At 61.6% G+C, this 22,119-nt stretch overlaps 2 protein-coding genes across 18 annotated transcripts in view; one reads left to right on the top strand and one right to left on the bottom strand.

Annotated features, from left to right (window-relative positions):
* The window catches only part of MARK2 (microtubule affinity regulating kinase 2), a 59,417-nt gene extending 48,166 nt beyond the window's left edge, over window positions 1-11,251 (top strand). For 2 of the 14 annotated variants that reach the window (XM_060102981.1, XM_060102994.1), the window contains exons 8-20: window positions 461-697; window positions 1,136-1,255; window positions 1,356-1,455; window positions 1,535-1,647; window positions 2,607-2,739; window positions 2,921-3,102; window positions 3,435-3,532; window positions 4,335-4,496; window positions 5,134-5,391; window positions 6,428-6,454; window positions 8,414-8,458; window positions 9,077-9,323; window positions 10,933-11,251. In XM_060102981.1, the coding sequence (XP_059958964.1) occupies window positions 461-697; window positions 1,136-1,255; window positions 1,356-1,455; window positions 1,535-1,647; window positions 2,607-2,739; window positions 2,921-3,102; window positions 3,435-3,532; window positions 4,335-4,496; window positions 5,134-5,391; window positions 6,428-6,454; window positions 8,414-8,458; window positions 9,077-9,323; window positions 10,933-11,214 (2,004 nt within the window). In that variant the 3' untranslated portion in view covers window positions 11,215-11,251. Of the gene's footprint in view, window positions 1-460; window positions 698-1,135; window positions 1,256-1,355; window positions 1,456-1,534; window positions 1,648-2,606; window positions 2,740-2,920; window positions 3,103-3,434; window positions 3,533-4,334; window positions 4,497-5,133; window positions 5,392-6,427; window positions 6,455-8,413; window positions 8,459-9,076 lie in introns of all 14 variants that reach the window. The other 12 variants (XM_060102987.1, XM_060102995.1, XM_060102982.1 and 9 more) reach the window with 11 other exon arrangements.
* A 224-nt stretch (window positions 11,252-11,475) lies between these two features.
* RCOR2 (REST corepressor 2) lies at window positions 11,476-16,594 on the bottom strand. Of its 4 annotated transcripts, none has more exons than XM_060103353.1 (12): window positions 15,966-16,594; window positions 15,182-15,238; window positions 14,805-14,885; window positions 14,514-14,566; window positions 14,265-14,426; window positions 14,033-14,157; window positions 13,870-13,939; window positions 13,565-13,780; window positions 13,125-13,202; window positions 12,931-12,988; window positions 12,560-12,792; window positions 12,041-12,438 (listed from the first exon to the last, which is right to left on the bottom strand). In XM_060103353.1, the coding sequence occupies exons 1-12, from the start codon at window positions 16,090-16,092 to the stop codon at window positions 12,124-12,126; spliced, it is 1,575 nt and encodes a 524-aa protein (XP_059959336.1). In that variant the 5' UTR covers window positions 16,093-16,594; the 3' UTR covers window positions 12,041-12,123. The 4 variants fall into 4 exon arrangements, with proteins under 4 accessions (XP_059959339.1, XP_059959336.1, XP_059959337.1 ...); XM_060103354.1 differs by having other exon boundaries at window positions 12,677-12,792; XM_060103356.1 differs by lacking the exon at window positions 12,560-12,792 and having other exon boundaries at window positions 11,476-12,438.
* Between the last annotated feature and the right edge of the window lie 5,525 nt (window positions 16,595-22,119).

Below are 22,119 nucleotides of genomic sequence, written 5' to 3'. Positions count from 1 at the left end.
GCAGGAGGGCTGCAGGCAGCGTGGCGGCTGACCGAGGAAACAGTGTTGACTGTTCCACAGCTGCGTCACAGCTGCTCTGCAGATGTGTAACACACTCATCTCCTCACTGAGCTGTTAGCACGTGAGACCACCTGTGAGTCTTCCTGGCCCCTGAGTCCTCGCAGACGTGACCACGATTAACCCAGGCCTGACAGGGAAGCTTTGCACAGCTCACAGCGTCTCTGAGCCTTCAGATCCCAGCTCTCACGTGGCTGCCTGTGTGAGGAGCGGCCTGTGCGGCCCGCCTCCAGCCCAGCCCAGCCTCTGCACACTGGTTGGAGGCCTGCCCTGGAGTTGGTGGGAGAAGTTCTGACATTGAAGATGACTTCCTGTTTGTTCTTCCATTCCCCTCAGCTCCTTCCTGCCCGGTGCCGTAGTGTGATCCACTTGGTTCCCTGACATTTCCCTTCTTGCCTCCCAGGCAGAAAACCTGCTCTTGGATGCTGATATGAACATCAAGATTGCAGACTTCGGCTTCAGCAACGAATTCACCTTTGGGAACAAGCTGGATACCTTCTGTGGCAGTCCCCCTTATGCTGCCCCAGAGCTCTTCCAGGGCAAAAAATACGACGGACCCGAGGTGGATGTGTGGAGCCTGGGAGTTATTCTATATACACTGGTCAGCGGATCCCTGCCTTTTGATGGACAGAACCTCAAGGTGGAGTGAAGTGCAGGCTTAGATCATCTGTATTCTCATTTCTTCTCTTGGCCTCTGGTCTTGTCCCCGACCTCTCACCTTTGCTGCTTTTCTACATTTTTCCTGAGCCAGAGCTTCAAAGAAGGGCTTGCAAAAGGTAGCAGCTATTAAAAGCCCTCTGCACCCAGCAAAATAACCTGAGTTCCTCTCTTGAGGGCTGGGATAAATTGTTTGTCTGTTCACCCCTCCAAGGTACTCAGGATTGCAAGCCTCGGGCTGATCAAGCGAGAGGGCGTGGGGTATTTGACATCACTGCCTCTCTAGTGAGGTGCCTTGTCCCAGGCTCTCTGCCTCTTACCATATTTCATTTATATCTGCCTGGCCAGTCTTAAGCTGTCAGGAGCCTGGATATTAGGTTCCTTCCCTTGGCCTTGGGTGATTTAAATTTCCCTCCTACAGGAGCTGCGGGAGCGGGTACTGAGGGGGAAATACCGTATTCCATTCTACATGTCCACAGACTGTGAAAACCTGCTTAAGAAATTTCTCATTCTCAATCCCAGCAAGAGAGGCACTTTAGAGGTGAGCAGCCTGAGCCCAGCTGGTAGGAGGTCCTGGGTTCCCAAGGAAACCTCCAAGCTGAGTCTCCCTCTCTGCCCTTCCCATTCCCTTTACTCCCCAGCAAATCATGAAAGATCGATGGATGAATGTGGGTCACGAAGATGATGAATTAAAGCCTTATGTGGAGCCACTCCCTGACTACAAGGACCCCCGGCGGACAGGTGAGGCTGTGCTGGGCCATGAGGCTGAGCCTGCCTAGGACTCAGGACCAGCCTTAACTGTATGTCCCCCCCCACGCAGAGTTGATGGTGTCCATGGGTTACACAAGGGAAGAGATCCAGGACTCGCTGGTGGGCCAGAGGTACAACGAGGTGATGGCCACCTATCTGCTCCTGGGCTACAAGAACTCCGAGGTGTGTGCCCCCTGCTCCATTCCCTGTCTAGCCAGCCTCTCTGTCAGTAGTATCCCCATGCTTCTGGCAGCTCTTGAGGGCAGAAGCTCATCTCTGAGTAGGTGTGCTCTCTACTGACTAATTTTAAGCCTCAGCCCTGGTGGTGCTAAGGTCCCCTGGCTTTTGCTTTCACTAATTTCCATCAGTAGTTCAATAGAGAAGCTGGTGGGGTCTGGGCCTGGGTCTGGGTTTCCATACGGGTGAGTAGATCTGGCTCATTCTGTGTTGGTTAGACTAGGTCTAGGTCATTCTGGCTGGGTCAGTTCTGTGTTGGCTCTAGGAGTCTCTGACTGTTTCAATATGTTTGTGTCTCTCTGTATCTGGAAGTCTGGGTTCCTGGGTGCTCTGTGTCTGTCTTATAGGAATCTTGAGCCTGTGTGTTGCTTCTGCCTAGGTATATGTATCTGTGTGCATGTACGTCCATCCTCCCATCTGTGCATCTGGAGGCTTTGTGATTATTGTTCTGCTCGTATGGGTACCCATGTCTGCGCCTGAATCCCTGGGTCTCTGTGGGAGTAGGGTCTCGTTCACCATCTGTGTGTCCCCACATCCACTCGTGGCCTCCCCGTCCTGCTCTCCGCCTGGTGGTGCTGGACTCTCTTTCTTGATTCTTGACTTAGCCTGCTCAGGAGGTATTGGGGGGTGTCTCTGAGTCTGAATGTGCATTCTTATGTGTGTGGTGTGTGTGTCCCACTCTGAGGGCGGGGTTCTTTGTGGGGAGGTTGGTGTGTCTTTGACTGTGTTTGTCAGGGTCTGTGTTGGGACTTGTCTCCATGAGTGTTTATTTAGATGCACGTTGGTCTTGCAGGGGTATGTCTCATGGGAGACTGGGGTGGATTTGTGTCAGGCAGGAATGTGTAACTGGGATCATCCATGGGCAGCTCTTCATGACTTCTGCCCTCCCTTTTGTGTTCTTGCAGCTGGAGGGCGACACCATCACCTTGAAGCCCCGGCCTTCAGCTGATCTGACCAATAGCAGTGCCCCTTCCCCCTCCCACAAGGTACAGCGCAGCGTCTCAGCCAACCCCAAGCAGCGGCGCTTTAGCGACCAGGGTAAGTACTTCTGGGAGCTGCAGGTGGGGGGCTCACCCCTCTCCTGATGGGTTCTTGGGGCTTTGGATGACACAGCTGAGTTTCCGTCCCTGTTCAGCCCTCATTAGTAGCATGTCCTTGGGCAAGTCACTTAACTTCCCTCCAGCTTGCCCTTACCCATTCCCACTGTCCTCTGGCCCAGCAGCTGGTCCTGCCATTCCCACTTCTAATTCCTACTCTAAGAAGACTCAGAGTAACAACGCAGAAAACAAGCGGCCTGAGGAGGACCGGGAGTCAGGGCGGAAGGCCAGCAGCACAGCCAAAGTGCCTGCCAGCCCCCTGCCCGGGCTGGAGAGGAAGAAGACCACCCCCACCCCCTCCACGGTGAGCCACGCCCACCCCCCTCCCTCCTCCTGGCCAGCCCCACCTCTCCTTCCCATCCTCCGTGCTCCTGCTCTGGGGCCTGCCCTCTCCAGGCAGCTCTTTCCTTAATCCAGACTCAGCTCCCTTTGGCTGCCTACCTGACCTTCCGCCCCGGGGCCACTTCTGCTTACTGTAGAAAACCCTGCCCCACAGAGTAAAAGCAAAATCCGGTTCTTTTCCCAGCCCGACTGCTGACTGCTCGTGGTGGAAGGGGAGGGGGAGCAGGTTTTGTGAACCTGCCAGTAGAACACTTTGGTTTTCTGTGATACCACTCTGCTCTTTATTCTCCACAGAACAGCGTCCTCTCCACCAGCACAAATCGAAGCAGGAATTCCCCACTTTTGGAGAGGGCCAGCCTTGGCCAGGCCTCCATCCAGAACGGCAAAGACAGGTGAGCAGGCCTGGGCCCTGCCTGCCATAGTCCCCGGGAGCCACCGCTCCCAGCGGTGACGTCTGTCAGCAGCACCGTCTCCCTTCCTGCCCCCTGGAGTCCCATCCTGGCTCTGTCCAGTCCAGCTTTCCACACGCCGGCACCTCCTCCCTGCTCTCCCCACCCGCCTCCTCCTCTTCCCTCTGCTCCTGTGACCGCTTCTTGCGGTGTATCGAGTGTGACTCCATGGTCATCTCAGCTGCCTTCTTGCTTCTTGACTGCAGCCAGGGCGTGGCAACTGCACTCTTCTGGGCATCAGTGCCTGAGGGGCCCCAGCTCAGGGCAGAACCGAGAGATGCCCACCTGGAGCGTGTACACATTGAGGGTGACTCTAGCTGTGCCCATGAGAGCAGAGCCCCCTTAACCTTGACCGTCATGTTGAGTTCCTGGCTCCTTGTCTTCTGAGCTTAATGAAAATTCCCCTTAGCAACACGCTGCTCTTTCTGGCGACGACACATCCTTGTTCTTAGAATTTCTAGGAGACCAGTGCAGCCCGGAGACAGTTGCCTCCTGTTGGCTTTCCTGCCCTTTGGGTTTCCTTCCCTCGGCTCTGGCCTGCCTCGCCTTCCTTACTGTGCCCTCCACTTCCCAGCCCTGCCTCCCTCAGCTCTGACTTGTGCCCCGTTGCTGCTCCTGGGCCTGACCTGCATCCTGCCGAGGCTCCCCAGCTCTGGCCCTTCCCGCCCTGCTTGTGCTTCCTAACCGGAGCCTCCTGCCCCCACCCACCCCTAACCCAGGCCTCTCCACTGCTTTTGTCTCCTAGCCTAACCATGCCAGGGTCCCGGGCCTCCACGGCTTCTGCTTCCGCCGCGGTCTCTGCGGCCCGGCCCCGCCAGCACCAGAAATCCATGTCGGCCTCCGTGCACCCCAACAAGGCCACTGGGCTGCCCCCCACGGACAGTAACTGTGAGGTGCCGCGGCCCAGGCAAGTGTGCTGGGGTAGCTGATGCACCTGCTGCCCTCAGCCCACCCACCCCCGCCCCCCACAATTTCTTCCCACCTGGGGGTCCTGCTCTGTTCTTGGCATCTTAGCCACAAGAGATGGCTGTCCCCTGCAGCCAGGAAGTAGAGGACACAAAAAATAGCTTAATGCCCCTCTTTTCCTCCAGTTCTCCCTCTCAGAACAGATATGCAAGAAGCCGTCCCGAGGCTCCAGAAGGAAGCCTTTTTGTTCTGAGCCTTCCTGGACTTCCTTGGGACCCCGGGGACAGTCAGCATCACAGGGACTCAATCCTTGAGGGTTGGTCAACATTGTCCCCTTGAGGTTCCAGTCTGCCTAGCTCCCAAGGAGCCTCTTCTCTCCATCCTGTACTGCTCTCCACACACGTATCCTTCCCTGCCTCCCCTCCCTCCCCCAAACCATCTCCTTCCCCCTCCACCCAAACATCTTCCTTATCGGTGTCCTCAGTGGTCACACCCCTTCCTTCTGTGTCCTCTGTGATGGCTGCCTCTGCCCTAGCATCCCCCTTCCCTTTCCCACGCCAGGGTGCTCCAGCTGCTCGGTGGTGATGGCTTTCTCATGCCCTGATGCATTTCCCCGCCCCCCACCTCTTTTCTCACAGCACAGCCCCCCAGCGTGTCCCTGTCGCCTCCCCCTCCGCCCACAACATCAGCAGCAGTGGTGGAGCCCCAGACCGAACTAATTTTCCCCGGGGTGTGTCCAGTCGAAGCACCTTCCACGCTGGGCAGCTCCGGCAGGTGCGGGACCAGCAGAATTTGCCCTACGGTGTGACCCCAGCCTCTCCCTCTGGCAACAGCCAGGGCCGGCGGGGGGCGTCGGGGAGCATCTTCAGCAAATTCACTTCCAAGTTTGTACGCAGGTGAGTAGGGGGCGCCTAGGGCGACAGAGAGGCTGAGGCTGGGCTTCCCACCTTGCCTGGGGGTGGGGATGAGGACACCTGGGGGTTAGAACTGGGATTAGGTCCCAGGGTTAGAAACCTCAGGAAGCCTAAGAAATTGAGTCTTTGTTGGCACCTGAGATGCCCAGACCCATCCGTCCCTCTCAGGCCTCCCCAGCTCCTTGTTCTCTGGCCCGAGCAGATGGCCGATGCCGCCTCCTCTCTAGGAGAGTGTGAACTCAGATGCTAAAATAAAAGCCCCCCTCGTCTCTCCTGGGTTCCCATGGAAACTTATATTTGGTGACGCAGCTGCAAAGTCATGAGGCCTGAGCTAGGCTGGGCCGGCAAGGAGAGTTTCTCCTGGTCTCTTGTCTTGCCCCCTTTGACCTCCTTTCTCCCCACCCAGTTGGTTTTGTCTGGCTGCAGCCACTCCCCTCTGCCACGTTCCTCTGCTGGGGGGGCTGGGGGTTGCCAGGATGAAGGCCATAAGTGAAGTAGCTGGTGGGGGCCTAGGATGGCTCCCTTGCTGCCTGAGGCACTCTGACGCTTTCCTACGTGGGAACCAGGGTGAAGGTTCTCTTCATGAGGTTTCTCACACCTGGCCCCTGATGACCCAAAAGGACAGCGTTGACTCTTGAGGTGCATCCAGTAATTTGGCCTCTCGGGCTGCTCCCTGTCTCCATCCCACCCCTCCTTCAACCATCTTAGTGTAGCTCAGGACGCAGCAGGAGCCCTGGAGAGAACAGGTTTGCCTGCCCTTCCTCCTGCACTTCATTCCACTCAGCTAGAGTAGCCAAGCCTGCCCCTTTCCAGCCCCGGAATGCAGGTGTAGGGCTGCAGGGTGGGGCGTGAGCAGGTTGGGACATCTGGGACTCTAGTCTCGCTGAGCGGCTCTTCCACAAGTGGGGTGACCCTTGAACCTGTAAAGCCCACTCCCCACCTGCTTATCCACATACCGTCTTGTTGGTTTTTTTTTTATTTCTTTTTTTATTTTGTCTTTTTTTGTTTGTTTTTTTAGAAATCTGTCTTTCAGGTTTGCCAGAAGGTAGGCGTTGAGCCCGCTGTGTGTGCGTCTGTGTCCTGTGTCCTGCCTCCATCACTAACTCCCCTTTTCTGGCTCTTGCTCCCTCCTGCATCTGCTAACCACGTCTGTGGGGTCCTCTCTCTGCCATCTTAAAGGGATGAAGACTGCCTCTGCCTGGGCGGCCCACAAGGCCACGTTTGCCCACTCAGGGCAAATGACTCTGAAAACGTCGGGCCTGTCCCCAAGCAAGGGGGACCTTCTCAGGGAATTCTCCCTTTAAGATTGTCTCCTTCCCCCCAATCCCCTACCCTGGGTTTTGGTCACAAGTGCGTTGGGTTCCTTTTCCAGCCCTTTCTCGTGTCTGTGCATGCGCTCTGAGGAAGCTCCCCCGGGGTCGAAAGTGCATCTGGGATGGTCTCTCATTCTGGGTCTCCTGGGCGTCCCCTTCCCTGGTGCCCTGAACTTCAGGGCTCTGTGGCCTCTTGCCCCTGTCCTATGGGATGGCAGGACTTTGGAGGTACTACAGGGACACTGGGGTCTCCAGACTTCAGCCTGACACCTCCAGGCCCAAGGAGCCTTTGCCTCACGAGTGGGGCACAGCACCCCCTTCTGGCAGCTCCTGCAGAACTAGGCCGACCCCACCCCCACCCCAGCATACCTCCTGCCTCCAGCCGTTTCTGGATGAATCAAGCTGCGTCCTCTCTGGGCTGTGTTCTCCAGTTATGGCCTGTGACTTCCGAAGAGCCAGAAGCTGGGACATTCTAGGGCAGGGGCCGTCTGCCCCTAAGCCCTGGCAAAACAGTGGGAGATCCCCCCTCCCTCAGGTGTCCCCCTTCCTAGGCCAGCTCCTGGCTCTGCCACCCCTGGCCCTGTCTTCATCCTCTCTGGTGGCCTGGGTGGGCCAAGTACCAAGCTGAGGACCAAGGGCCAGGTTGGGAGCCCTGGTTCCCCAAGGCCGTCGGCCCAGCCCCTTTGGTGCCCCAGCTGACAGAACGGCGGCCAAGGCAGGGTGTTCAGGCTTTCCCCCTTCCAGCCGCTCGCCGCTCGCCACCCAGCTCTTCACTGCATGGCTGGCTGTTGACTCATGGGGCCCCAGTGGGGGCCTGCCCTGCAGGGTACCTCCACCCACAGGGCAGGAGCCAGGTGGGGCGGGAGAGAGCAGCCAGGCTCCTTCCCCTGCACAGCCCAGGTTCCCTGCTCGCAGTGCACTTGTTTGCATTCGTGTGTCTGTTGTGTCTTTGTGTTCCTTTTACATGTGCTGCCGCTGCTCTCTCTCACTCCTCCTTACATCCTTGCCCTCCTCTGCACTTCCCAATTTCCCAGCTCCAGGCACCCACCTTCCAGCCAGGAGCTGGAGAAGCCGCTCAGCGGGGCCAGACCTCTTCCCCACCCCGCCTCCCAAGGTGTCTGCCCTGCTCTGCCCTCTGTCCTCCCTTCTGTATCTGCAGATGGCCTGGCAGGCAGGGGAGTTATAAAAGAATGGGGGAGGTGGGCTTGTCTACAGCCGGCCCCAGGGCCCATCTCCTCCCCACCCAGTCCCAGGTACTGAGCCCCAGGCCTACTCAAAGCAGGTCCGGCCCTTGGCCGTTTGAGCCTCCTGAGAGAGACCTCTATTTCCCCCCCACCCCGCCCCTTCCCTCCAAGAGGACTACAGTTCTGAGACCCACTCAGGGGCGCTAGTGCAGAAGCCGCCCTCCGCGCGCGCCCTGGCTGTGGGCTGTGTGCTCCACGCGTGTGCCCGCACGTCCACACCCTCCTCCTCCCCCGGCTCCGCCCGGCACCCATCGTTAGGCCCCGCGTGCTGGGCTCCCTGTTGGAGAGGGACAGTTGAGCTGCCAGTGTGAGGCGCCATGTTGGCCTGCTAGGTGATGGGCAAGTGGCCTTTGGGCTTGGGTCCCGCCCACCCACCGGGCGGCACCTCCCCGGACCCGCCCTCACAGAGGTCCCAGCACTAAACTCTCCCTCGCTCTGTTTTTTGAGGAACCTGAATGAACCTGAAAGCAAAGACCGAGTGGAGACGCTCAGGTGAGAGAGGGCCGGAGCCAGCGCCAGCCCTGCCCGGGCCGCCGGCCTTGCCACGAGCCTCCTGCTCCTCTCTTCCTTCCGCCACCCGGCTCTTCCTCCCATGCTTGCGCCCTGTCCTCCCCCTCTTGGGGTCTCCCTTTCCTCAGAGGACCCCCACAGCCCCGCTGCAGTGGGTGTGGGCCCTTCTCCTCAGGTCTGGTGTGTTCTGGAAGCGGGAGCCCTGGGCCGTGCGGTTGGGACTCTAGACTCCTACCCCTCGACAAGCTCACTTTCCTGTGAATCAGGCACTTCTTTCTGTCCAGTTTGTGAGCTGCTCGGGGCTACTGAGCGCATGCTCCCCTTGCTTCCCTGACCCTGCCCTCTTCCCAGGAAAGCATGGAGCTGTCACCTTGTCACCCCCTGCCAGGGGCTGGCTTCTCGCCTTCTTTGCCCTGAGAGATGAGACCGCCCACCCCCCTGGCCCTCCCTCTGCTCCCTGGGCCAGGTCTAATGCTCCCTCTTCCAGCACTGCCGCCTCCCGGGCACCCTCCCGCTCTCCTCTCGGGTCTCGGGGTCCATCTGCCATGGGGGCTGTCGTGTGGGTGGGGCGCCTGACGCCCGCCTCCGCCCTCTCCGCAGACCTCACGTGGTGGGCAGCGGCGGCAGTGACAAGGAAAAGGAGGAGTTTCGGGAGGCCAAGCCCCGCTCGCTACGCTTCACGTGGAGCATGAAGACCACGAGCTCCATGGAGCCCAACGAGATGATGCGGGAGATCCGCAAGGTGCTGGACGCCAACAGCTGCCAGAGCGAGCTGCACGAGAAGTACATGCTGTTGTGCATGCACGGCACGCCGGGCCACGAGGACTTCGTGCAGTGGGAGATGGAGGTGTGCAAGCTGCCGCGGCTCTCTCTCAACGGTGTTCGGTTTAAGCGGATATCGGGCACCTCCATGGCCTTCAAAAACATTGCCTCCAAAATAGCCAACGAGCTTAAGCTTTAACAGGCTGCCAGGAGTGGGGGGCGACGGAGGCGGCCAGCTGGACTTAGCTGCTGGGGCCGGCGCTCCGCCTGCCCGGGCGAGACTGCAGAGATGGATTGGTGTGTCTCCCCTGCTGGCACTTCTCCCCTCCCCGCCCTTCTCAGTTTTTTCTTCCATGTTTGTGGGGGTTGGGAGATGGTTCTCTCCCCCCCCACAGTTACCCCTGCCCAGATATTCCCCTTTCCCCTCTCTCTCCCACAGGAGGCAAAGGAAGGGGAGGGAGGGGTGGGGGGCAGGGCTCCCCCTCGGTACTGCGGTTGCACAGAGTATTTCGCCTAAACCAAGAAATTTTTTATTACCAAAAAGAAAAAAGAAAAAAAAAATCCCAGCGGCCACCTTTCCTCCCTGCCCCATTGGGACAGTCGAGACTGGATCTGTGGGGTTTCCCGGGAGGGTGGCTCAGGGCTGGAACACTCTCAGGCAAGAGTGGTGGAGTTCCCTGTCAGGCCCTCCGCCAGGCCCACTGCGGGCTTCTCCCCTCTCCTCTCCTCCTTCCCCTCCAAGCAAACCACCAGAGGTGGCCTTCCCCTGACCTCAGGCCCCTGGGCTGGAGGCCTGGGCGGCTGGGGGCTGGGGGCAGGGGTGCCGCACAGCCCTGCAGCGGTGGGACTGGCGGCTGCTCTGGGGCCGGCAGGCTAGGCGCGCGGGGCTCGGCCTCCCTCCACACTGTATCCTCTGCCCCTCCTTCCCCAGAGGCTGGGCATTTCCTTCCACAAGCTGCTGTGGGGACTTTTGTTCCCCTCCTCAAAAAGTCTGTGCCATCTTCTCCCACCCCCTCCTGGGTAGAAGGCGGGGCTGACCCCAGGGCTGGGAGAGGGGAGGGGACCGCAGGGCAGATGGGCTCTTCGGCCCCCAGGGGGCCGCCTGGGCTGCTAGTCTCCGGAACAGGGACGCTGGGCATTCTCCGTTCTGGGAGAGCCTTTGTCTGAAAGCACAGCCCCCCTCGCCGTCCCTCTCCCCACTGCTCCCCTTCATTGGCATTAATCTGGGCACCAGCTAGTTCCATAGCAGTGACTTCCCTCACCACTCATCTCTCGGCCTTGCCTTTTCTTCCTCACACTGTCGCCCCTCCTCTCAGGAGACACTGCCCGGGGCCCCCGGGGCCGGCCGCCTGGCGGGAGGCTGGACAGGGCAGCAGGGCCGGGAGCCTCTGCCCTCCACAGGGTGGGGGGACAGATAGGCCAAGTGACTCCCAGCTTGCTAACCTCTGCAGCCAGCGTGGGAGTGGCTGGTTATGGGCGCTTGGCTGGTGGCAGCCGCTGCATCCCTTAATTTATTTCTCTGCTGTTTCTGTTCTTGAGAAATTGGGGGAGGGGGTCCTGAACAGAGGCTGCCTCTACCCTCACCTGAGTTGTACATTTTTTGTGATGGGTTTTATTTTTTATTTTATTATTTTATTTTATTTTTTTTTTTTGATTTATGATGACTCCACTCCTACTCATCACCCCACTCCCAGGCCTGGCTCCGTGGCAAGTTGAGCCCTTGGTTCCCAGGAAGGGGCCTCGCCAACCTCAGCCCTCCTGCCCCAAGCCCTGAATGCGGGCTCCTCCGGCTCCCACCAAGGGCTCCCCCTCCCTTCTCCCCTCCGGCCTCCTGCCCTATGGAACAGCCCGGGTGCTCCGAGGGGGGGGCCGGGAGGGCAAGGCTTGGCTCCCAAAGCGGGTGGTGGCTGGGGGCGGGGGGGGCGGCTCCCAGGCAAGGTGGCCCCTCCCCACCCAGCCCCCCTTCCTGCACTTAGTTTCTCCTCTGGATCAAACACGTAATAAAGAGAATGTTTGGAATCTGAGCTGCCTCCTCCTGTTTCTTCCTACCGGGCAGGGACCCAGTCCCCATGGGCAAGATGTGGCCCAGCCTGCCTGCCTCGCAGGGGAGAACTGATTCCTGTCTGGGGCCTGGGGAAAGGCCGGTGCTGGGCGGGATCCCTCCCCACCCTCATGGCACAGACAGGAAGCGAAGCCCAAGACCCTTAAACCAAAAGGGAAAGAGGATTCAGTGAGCTTGAAGGTTTTATTTATTTTTTAAAAACATTGAAAAATAAACCCATGTCTGCATATGTTCCCAACCCTCCTTTCTCTAAGCTCTTGGGCAGTGGGCACAGCGAGCACCCTCAGGGCTCCTCAGCACTTTCCACCCGGCCCCCTGAAGACCCGAGAGCTACCTCTTCAGCCTCTGCTGCTGTCAGGCCCCAAGGAACCTCTCTGCCCACTTCCCCCCTCCAGCTCCCTCCCCACCTCACCCCAGACTTATTGCTAAAAGAAGGGGAAGAGGAAGAACAGCCAACACACTCAACTGTCCTGTCCCCCACCCCCAGGCTATGGTCACTACCCCCTACACTCGAAGGGCAGGACCCCCTAGGCCAGGCCCTGGCAGACTAGGAGGCAGCCATTCCAGTCCCAGCCAGGAAAAGTACCCTCGGGCCAGCTCAGAAGGCCCCAGACCCTGGCTGGGGTGGGGGTGGAGACAGGCTGGCTGCCAGAAAGACGTGCGGAACCCGCGGGGGTCCAGGCTGTGCCCCCATCGGCAGCATTGGGTCTTCGAAAGACCTGGCGAGAGCTCTAGTCTTTTCTGTCCTCAGTGAAGCTGGAGGTCCCCGAGGACGTCCGGCAAAGGGGTTCTGGAGCCTCCGGTTGGCGGAGGGCCTCGGGGCTCAGAGCGAGGGTGCTGGAGGCTCCAGGGGGGCTCCAGCCAGGGTGGGTGCGGGCTGAGGGCCGGGGCGGGCACCGTGGCGGGAGGCAGCCAGGGCAGGGCGGATGAGAGGTGGTGGGGGCTGGTTGGGGGCCAGCCGGGGCTGGAGGAAGCGGCCCTGCTGGAGTGGGGGTGGCTGGCGGAGCAGGGTGGGAGCCGTGGGCAAAGGTGGCCTCAGCAGTGGCGGCGGCTGGGACAGTGAGGTGGGAGGCGGAGGAGGGGGCGGCGCAGGGGGCCCCGATCGGGGTCCTGATGTCGACACAGATGTAATCTGGACCTGAGAGGGGCGAGAGAAGAGTGAGAAACCAGGCTCAAGCACACCCTCAGCCCAGTCTAAGGGCGGAGGCAGTTCCTCTCCTCTGTTCTCTGAAGTGTTTGGCTCTCTCTCCCCTTCTCACCTCATCGTCTTCCTCCAGGGCTGGGGCTGGCAAGGGAGCCCCTCTCCTAGCCTCCTCCATGGGGACCGGGGGGGCTCCAGGGGCCCCATCCTGCTCGGCCTCCCATTCCTGCAGTACCTCCTCCAGATTGAAGCGGCGCCGGTAGCTCACAAAGAAGGTCTTCACCTGGGTCAGAGTCTTGTTCCCAATCACCTCTGCAATAGCCCCAAAGTCTTTGCCGTACCTACGGATGGCTGCAAGGGTCAAAAGGGCAGCAGGTGTGAATACCCCCCCTTAGAACGAGTTACTTCCCTGATCCTTCCCCTCCGCCCCAGCTCCTTGGAGGGCAGGAGAGACTCCTGGGGCCCTCTATTCTCCCGAGTCTCACCCACCTTGTACTGCCAAAAGCTGCTCATCCGTGGTCCAGCGGGAGTTGAACTTGGTGTTGGCCTGGAGAGCAAGTAATATATCCTTGAGACTCAAAACTATGGGAACAGAGGCCCTGCTACCCAAGAAAAACTCCCCTTTCTGCTGTGCCACCAGAAAGAACCCCCCTCCTGCACCCAGACTTGAAGAGCAGCCTCACCTCAGGGGGGCGGAGTGGATCGATGCCCCCCTCCAGGGCTTGGCGGAGGCTGCTGTTGGTCTGCTTCATGCTTTGCACCTGGGAAGGCAAGGCAAGGAAGGGACATCAAATTCCAAGCCAGGGAGGCCATCAATACCAACCCTCACCAGGGCCCTACTTCCCAACAAAGCTCTTTGCCACCCGTCATCTACCTCATCTCTCCCTCACAACCATTCAGTAGGGGAGACACTGGGGTTTGGCCCTTTTCAAAGACCAGGCTTGTTTGTTTGTTTTTCTAATGTCCAGAAAAGAACGCCACGTTACCCAGAAGCCCAGAGGGTGGGGCAGATGCACGCTTGGCATCCCCACAACCTCCCTTACGCCTCAGCTGCCCCCAGTCATAGTTCCCAGCTGCCGACTGTCCCCTTTGCCTGGCCCCTTCTTTCCTCGGGCCCCCCCACCTGGCGCTTGAGGGAGATGAGCTGGGAGTCGAGGCCTCGAAGTGTGAGGTTGGCAAGGTCCGGGCTCCCTGACACGGCAGTGAGGCCCTCAGGGCTCAGGTACATGCCCTTGGGAGGGCGCCGCCGAGTTCGCAGCGGATGGTGGCGGTACTGAGACCCCTGGGCCTCCTTCTTTCCTGGACCTGGGCGGGCATTCAGGGGCCGAGAGGGCAGAGGCTGCCAGGGAAAGGAGAGGAGGTGGGTGGTGCAGAGCCCAAGGAGAGGGCGGGCAGGCGGGCAGGGCCAGAGAAGCTCTGGGACCTCACCTCTCTCTTGGGGTCTCCAGCGTCCGGCTCCCCCTCACTCACGGCTCCTCGTCCCTCTTCAAGCTCATCACTGCTTACACGGGGGCCAAGGCCGGGTAAGGCAGGGGCCAGGGCCCCCAGGAGCTCAGTTTACCCCCACCCAGAGCCTCCCCGAGCCCCCCACCTGTCTTCTTTGTCCTTTCGGCCCCCCAGCCGCCGAGCCTGTCTGTCCATCACACTGGTCCGGCTGCGGGTCTTCTTCCAAGAGTAGTAATACTTCACCAGGCTGGGAATCAGCTTGTCAGGCAGCTGGAGGGGCAACGCCAGAGGCTGGGGCCCACCTAAGACTCTGGGCCTCGGGCAGGCTTAACAGAAAGAAGGGGCCAAGGAGCACTGGCGGGGGTGGAGGGCTTTACCATCTGCTGGATCCGCTGGAAACATTTGCCATGGAAGCCAAAGGCCTGTTCAAACAGCACCTTGTCCTCTACCGTCCACTCGTCTGGGAACGGGGTGAAGTTGGCCAGGTCAGCCAGCGACTTCTCTACGTCGTGCTTATGCCACAGGAGCATGCCCAGTGCCTGGCCCAGGAGAGGGGACAACTCAGGCTCAGCTGCCTGCAACACTGTCCCGTCTCCACCCCAAATCCCTGTGGGGCCAAGGCTCACCTGCTCGATGTTGTAACCATGCTTCTCCTTGGCCATCGCAATGTACTTGTCAACTGCAGGGGCGGGAGGAGCCAGGTCTTGGAGGAGGGGTTACAACCCCTAAGCCAGGCCTGCCCGGAAAGGGGTATGCCCCCAGGGGCTAGGCCCCTGAGCCTGAGCCCCAGGGCAGGGGCTGAACCCACATACCTCAGCCTCCAGCCCACTTCTGAGAAGAGCTGGCTGCCAGCTGGCATGAACCCCAGGCCCCAGGTCCCAAGGGTATGCATGAGCCCAGGGTCCCACCCCACTCACGCTTGGCATCTGACACACAGTGGTTGGGCGACCACACCAACATCCCCTTCAGCTCCTTGTTACTGTAGCGTGCGGGGCTCTCTGAAAGGCAACGGAGCAGAGGAGGGAAGCCATCATCAGCCTGGTGGCGCTGGCCTGGACCCACGGCCAGAGGGCAGCGGAGGAGTGGGGCCCGCGAGGTGAGGCCCAGAGGGGAAGGAGGGACAGAGACCCAGACAGGAAGGCAGAGCAGGAAAACTAACCATGCCACAGGGCCGGCCACCCACCCCCGCCTGTCCTTACAGTGGGCGCCAGCCAAGGGTTCCCCCAGGTGGGGCTCAGGGCCAAGCCATGGGCCCTCCAGTCCCCTCCCCTTCACAGCCTGTCCTGCCACTCACCAGGCTTGCACTCCGGAATTACGGCCTGGTAATTGGTTCCAACGCGGATCATGCTGTCTGTGGAGCCGGTGGGGGGCGGGGGGAGGCAGTCAGGACTCCAGGGAGGGAGGGAGGACGGGAGGATGTGGCGGGGGAGGTGGCTGGCCTGGAGTTCTCCTTCCTGACCACCCAGGGCCCCCATCTTCCAGGAGGCTCACTTTTCCCTGATCTTCCCCTCAGTTACCCTCAGCCACAGAAGGAACTGGAAAAGGGAGAGACCTGCCTAGCCATAGCCATGGGGGGTGGGGGAGAGGACAGGGGCCGGTTTTCAAGCCCAGGCCCAGCAGAGCCCTTTGTTCTGACGGGGGGGGGGGAGTTGGGGGGGGTTGGAGGGCTGCCCCTAGACCTGGACCACAGCCCTCCTGCAGAGAATCCAAGGCTCCTCCCCACCACAGGAGCCCCACAGCTCGGTGTGGAGGTGTCTTTCCAGTTCCTGCCCCAGTCAGACCTCAGTCCCCTGCAAGGTGGCAAGGTACGAGGAGCCCAAGCTGTGAAAGGGAGGGATGCCTGAGTCCCTCGGGGACTGAGGGCAGGGAGGGGGCAGGCAGGACCGCCTCCTCGGCAGCTAGGGGCCCAGCCTCCAGATTCCCTGTGCCGGCTTGGGGGAGAAGCAAGGCACAGGCTCCAATCCAGGCAAGGCAGGAACCATCCGTATAATACCCCCGTGGTCGGCAACTCTCCCCCACGCCCTGCTCCGCGCCCCACCCGGGCCGGTGCGCCTTTAACCCTAGGCCTCCGGGCTCACCGTGCGAGTGCTCCTCCTCGCTGCTGTCATCCTCCGAGTGGGGTTGTCCGCCGTTGGGCGCCGTCTTGGCCCGGCTGCGGGACAGGATCCCGGAGCCCGCGCTCGGCTTCTCCATCACCGAGGGCATTACCCCGCCCAGCTGCCCCGGGGGGCGCGGGAGCCTTCGGAGAGCAGCGGTCGTTGCCGCGCTCGCCTGGGGTGCCGTGCCCGGCCCGGCCTGGAGAGGTCGCCACCGAGGCTACGAGAGGCAGGAGGTCAAGCGTGGCTAGGGTCCGGCGGGGCAGGAGCCCAGCGGGCAGCCCAGCGCTCTCCGCGACCCCCCCGGGTGAGGGTGTCAGAAAAGTTTGTGTAGAAGTGGGGTACGCGGGGGATGAGCGCAAGGTCCGGTGGGGCCGGGGCGCGCTCGCTCTGGACGCTCCCCGGAATTGGGGCTCCCCGGAGAAGTCTGGGCACTCTGCCCTCGGAGCGCCCTGGAGCCCCAATGCCCGCCTGCCCACGCAGTTCAGCGAGCGGGCGCTGCGGCGCGACTGCCGCCCCCGGCGGGCTCCGCGCCTCTCGGCTGCACCAGGATGCCCCAGTCCCCGGGAGGGGACCCCTGCCCGGACCAGACCCCTGCCTGCGACGGCAGCCGGCGGGGCCCCGGCGCTGGCGGCGGCGGCGGCGGCGGCGGGACGGCGCGCACGGCGCGCGGTGCTGGGGCAGAGTTGCCGGGAGGCGGGGGAGCGCAGCCGCGGGCGCCGCCTCGCACCCTCCCCGGCGCGCTCGCTCTCCACGGCGCGCTCGGGCTGCTGCTCGCTCGCCCGCTCTCCGCCGCCGCTCGCTCCTCGCGCACACAATGAAGCTGCTGGCAGGGAAGTAGTGCCGGCTGCGGCCTCAGCACCCCTCCCCCAGCCGATGCCTCCGCCAGCTGAACATCTGGCCCTGGGGTGGAAGGGAGGGCCCGGGGGGCGGGGCCTGGGGGCCGGGGCTAGACCTCCAGGGGGTGGGGTCAGGACCCGGGTGGAGAGCGCTTTCCTCTGCGGGCCCCCCGAGCTCCCAGACTTGCCCCTGGGGGAGACCACCCCCTACCCCCGAGGAGTAGCCGGGGGTCAGCCCCACCCAGGCGCACACCAGCCCCACACACCAGTGGGCTCGGGTTACCGCCGCCTGCCCCGGGGGCCCTGAGGCCGCCTGCCCGCCCGCCCGGGTGGAGCCCAGCTTTTCCTTCCATTTCCCTTCCTGCCAAGGAACTCCCCGCCCCCCTTCCGCAGGGGGGACCCCCCCCTTCATGCGCCCTTGGGGGCCAGAGCGGATGGGAGGCCGGACAGGCGAGGAATGAATTCCTCCAAGAGCTACCGGGCCAAAGCCTGGCTTCTGGTGCATCTGTGGGTCCCCAGGGGTCACCTCAGTTCCCTTTAACTGCTGCAGCGCGCACCCCAAAACAGTGGCACAAGGGGTTGCGGGATGGGGAGTGGGAAGTGTAGGGAAAGATCTGGACTGCAGGGTGAGGGAGGAGCTGGGTGTCCTCCCTACTGGGTTCACTGTCACCCCAGCTGGGACCAGCATCCCCCTCCCCCAGGACGAGCACGGGCAGAGTGACAGACCGGGAAGCGGGTAGAGCGGCACAGACGGAGGTGGGGGAGGGGGGTGGGCAGAGACTTTCAAAGCCAGACCCAGCCACCCTGCCAGGCACACAAAGAGCCAGCACACACACACACACACACACACACCGGCGACAAGCTGCGCCGGTGCCCGTCCCCGCCGCCGCAGGCACGTGCTGCCGCGCACACAGGCCGAAGCCCCCTCCCACCCGTCGCCCCTCCCACCCGAGCCCCAGACTTCTAGACACACCTCCACCCGGGCACGCCCCGCTGTGCCCAGACTGAGCCGAGCCTGCACTCGCACCCTCCTCTCCCTTCCCTTCCTCGGCCACTCAGTAATCAGATTCCTAAATTTAGAAGCAACCCAGGGCCCAGCCAGGGATGGATCCCCGCCCCCACCCGCTGCCTGCGGCCAGCCGGCCGGGGTCCTGCGGTCGGGCCACGACCCGGCTGGGGCCTCCTGGTCCTGGGGGCTCCTGCGGGCGGCCGGGCAAAGTCAGGCACAACCCCACCCGGCTGCGGTGCTGTCGGGCCACATGGGGCCACACTGGGGCCACCCAGCTGGCAGCCACGTTGCCCGCCACACCTCCGGTCACAGCTATGGGGCCTTTTTCCTCCTCTTAAATCATGGATTGGGCACCAAGCCCCAGGGTGGGGAGGTCTGGATAGAGGAGAACGAGTGGGCCAAGGGCAGGTCTGAGCTAAGGGCTCTGCTACAAATGGAAAAGAGCCTCCGCAGCCTTACTCCTCCTGAGTGGCCACCCTGCCCCCAGCACCTCCATCTCTGTCCCCTCCTGCCTGGCAGGCAGCCATCGCTGCTCACAGCCCTCTCCTATGATGGAGTCTTCCATTTTGCCCACACCAGCCCCTCTTGAGGCAAGGCCTCAGCTGGGTCCCCCGTTTCCCCCTTGCCACTTTTCCATCCTCATGCTTAGGGTCCAGGGCCCAGCACCTCACCCCATCCCCAGGCCTCAGCATCACGCTTATTCTGGCCTCCCCAGCCTCCTCCTGGGCTGCCCCAGGTACCCCCAGCCACAGGCGTCCCTCCTTCCTTAGCACCCCTCCCCCCAATAAGAACCTAATTCTGTTCTCGCTTCTCCCTAGGGCCTGGAGCTCAGGGCCAGAAGAAGATTCTGCTCTGGAGGAGGGGGCAGGGAGGGGAGGCTTATTCCTTGGCGTAGAGAGGAGGGGGGGAGTCCCTAGGCCCTGGTGTGATGAGGCTTCCGCCTAGGAGGTGGGATGCGACATGGGAGGGGTATCCTAGGAATTTGGGGATGACTCTGGGGTCCACAGTGTCCGGAGAGAGAGGGGAGGCACATTCCTAGTGAGCAGCCTCCTCCCCAAGGGGCAACGGCAGGGTTAGGAGGGGGAGGGGCAAGGCCCCACCCTCCCACCTGCTGCAGCCGCCCCCTCCCCAGCTGGCCCCCTCTTTTGTGCAAAGCCACACAAAGGACAAGGGGCCCCGGCCGGCCTGGCCATCTGCTCCCAGCAGCCTGAAGGCTCTTAAAGAGACAGCACCCCCTCCCTGCCCTGGGGCTGTGGGGCGGGATGGACCGGGTGCGCCACAGGACCTGGTCTCAGCGGTACCCCACGTGCCACCCACTTTTCCCTCGCTCCCCCAGCCCCAGGTCGGGAATCATTCTCCCCCAGGCCAGGGGCACCGAGGTGCCACGTGGTCCAGAACAGGAGGTGTGGGAGGGGAGAGAAAGGAGGCAGCCAGGGACCAGCCCCTCCCCTCCTGCCTTAGGCCGAGGGGCCAGGGAAGCTCAGTAGTACATCACCTCCCTGAGGCCACCTCTGAGCTTTGTGAGCTGCTGCCGGCCTCCGGGAGTGCCCTCCCCGCCGTTCTCACTGAGGAGCTCCCCCTCGGCCTTCCTCAGGGAGGATGCCAGTGCCTGCCTTTTGAGGGCTGCAGGCCGCTGGGCAGCAACCCCGTGATCCGGGCACATTTACTTCCTGTGTTTTCCAGTTGAGGAAACTGAGGCTTGACCGAGGCCCCACACGGGCCTCCACAAAGCCAACGCCCCCGGCTGTGTCTGCAGCCTTCCTACCGCCCCCCACCCCTGGGCCAGACAGGTCTCCTCACCCCTGAGATCCCCCGGGAAGCCAGACCAAGGCGCTCAGAGCCTTTGCCACACTGCTGGGGACACCAGTTTACGTTATTTGTGTGATTGTTTATTTCTCGACTGTCTCCCTGCAGGGCGGCATGGCAGGGATTGGCTCCACTGTGTTCACTGCTGTGTGCACAGTGCCTGGCATATAGGAGCCACTCAAAATTTGCTGAATAAATAAATGCCAGAAGCCCCAAAAGCCTTCCTCTTCGCTGGGCTCCTCTGTCCTCTGCGTGTTGGGCATCCTGCCTCCTGACTCCTCGAGGTGAGGCAGAGGGGACGAAGGTCGAACAGGGATGCTGGGAGAGAAAAGGAGGGTGACCTTGAACAGGCCACCAGCCTCCCCTCTCCCTCCTCCCAAAGGCGGGGGCAGCTCCAGCCAATCCTGAACCCGTAGCCCTGCCAGACAGACTGGGACTGTCCTGAGCTCTGGCCAGGCAAGGCTGGCCGCTGCGGTGTGGTGCCTGGGACCCCGGCCAGGCCCTCAGTGGCCAGAGCCAAGGGGCTCAGCTTGGGGAGGGTGGCAGGCAGGCGGGCCCTTGGGTGGGGGAGGGAGGGTGGCAGGATCTAAGGAGAAACCTGGCTGAGCAGCGGGGGAGTCGGACTGGAGGCCAGGGGGACATGAAGCTGGAGAAATGGAGAAGGTGGGATACAGTGTGAAAGGAGCATGGGGGCGCTCCCTCACGCCCTCAGCCTGCCCAGAGAGCACTTCAACTCCTCCCAGGCCCCTGGGGCTCACTGGCAGGCTGTGTGGCCCAGGGCACTGACTTCCTGGGCCCAGTTAGTTATCTCCTGAACTGGCCCACCCTCCCACCCGGGGCTGTGAAGAGGCTGAGAGAAGGTGACAGAGGTGACGATCCGGTGCTTGGCATCGCCTCAGCACTGTGGCTACGTGAGGTGGGGGGTGGGGCGCTAAAGGAGCCCCGGCCAGCACATCTGTGAGTGGCGCTGGGGGCGGGCAGAGCAGAAGCAGGCGGGAGGTCAGCAAGGAGACCCCAGGCTTCCTGTCACCCACGCCGACGAAAGCTGACTCCCTGAGCGGAGCAGGAGCTAGGGCGGAAGGGTCAGGGAGACACGAGAAGGTGACAGGGGCTCCCTGGAGCCACGAGGGGGCAGCTTCACGACCTGGGAGTCCCCTCTGTTTCTCCGGAAGCCAGGAAAGGAACCTCCCCTCACGCTCACCTGGGCAATAGCTGGCGCCCTCTAGTGGTGACAGTGTGGACCAAGGGGTCCCACCTCAGCTTGGCCACAAATGTCCTCCCAGGGAGTCTGAGCACGGCACCCTGAGGAGCCCATTCTCCTGGGGCAAGTGCATGCAGTCAAGATCATCTGGGGCCAACTGAGCTTTAGATCCAATCCCCAGCACGTCTCCTGGGCCCAGAGCCACCCAGAACCTCCCAGAACAAAGTCGGGTGGAGTGAAAACCCCTAGAGAAATGGCAGAGGAGAGGGGAACCGCAGGGAAAGTGCAGGAGCACTGCAGGTCAAGGAGCTCAGACCTGGAGTGAGTCCTGGCTCTGCTTCTTGCTTGCTGTGTGGCCTGAGGTGAGTCACTTGGCCTCTCCGAGGCTTAGCCCCTCCCTCTCTCAAAGGGAACCATGACGCTGACCTCATCTGATTGTTGGGAGGATCCAACATCATCTCACATGGAATGTAATTGGAGTCTCCATCAATGCTGGTTTCCTTTTGAAGCAGGGGTCCCCTCTTGAACACCCCTAGCTAGGCTAGAAAACCACCCTTCACTTATCTGTGAGGCTGCCCATGCTCTGTGGACCAGCTGAAGGCCATTGCCACCTGAAGCTCCTGGTTCTGGCCTCTGGAGCTAAAACTCTTCCTCTGAGACATTTGACACTTGACAGCCTCCCTCTGACTTGTCTACCGCTTCAAGTTCCTGCCTTCGGTCTGATCTCGCCAATCCAACACACAAACATAGCTGGATACAGATTCTCAAATACTGCTTTGATCAGGTCTCACTCCTGCTCAATAACCTTCCATGGCTCACTGTTACCTTCCAGACAAAGTTGGAGCTTCTCCTCTCCCAGCCCAGTACTCAAGGCCTTTCGAGCCTGTATCTGATCCAGCTGAACAGGTCTGCTCACTACTTGCTGAGCCCTACCTGGTGCCCCAGAATACCCCATCCACCCTGCAGACCGTGGCCCGGCCCACCTATTTGCATGCCCCATACCTGGCCAGTCCCTTGGGACTGCTGGCTTCTGCTGGCCAGCTCTGCTGTGACAGGGCACATCCAGGGTTCCTGGCTTGGCTACAATCACCCTTCCTGCTTCCCCCAACCTGCCCCCCTCATGCTCCTCCTCCACCACCCCATCTGCTGCATGGCTCTTAGCCCATGACCTTGCCTTCCGCTTCCAGAGAGAATAGAGGCCTCTGGGAGGAAACCCCTCTAAGGCCTGCTCCTGCACCCAGAGATTCACTCCTTCCCTCGCACCTCCAGTTGTAGGTGTAC

Source organism: Mesoplodon densirostris, chromosome 7, assembly GCF_025265405.1.
Source record: "Mesoplodon densirostris isolate mMesDen1 chromosome 7, mMesDen1 primary haplotype, whole genome shotgun sequence".
Classification (NCBI taxonomy): domain Eukaryota; kingdom Metazoa; phylum Chordata; class Mammalia; order Artiodactyla; family Ziphiidae; genus Mesoplodon; species Mesoplodon densirostris.
Note: the sequence above shows the minus strand (reverse complement) of the source record. Positions and strands in the feature narration are given on the sequence as shown.

Coding starts and splice junctions, on each gene's coding strand:
- RCOR2 (XM_060103353.1), bottom strand. CDS start 16,092: ATGCCCTCGGTGATGGAGAAGCCGAGCGCGGGCTCCGGGATCCTGTCC. Junction 15,239..15,965: donor CGAGGAGGAGCACTCGCACG/GTGAGCCCGGAG, acceptor CCGGCTCCACAG/ACAGCATGATCCGCGTTGGA. Junction 12,989..13,124: donor ATCCACTCCGCCCCCCTGAG/GTGAGGCTGCTC, acceptor CTTGCTCTCCAG/GCCAACACCAAGTTCAACTC.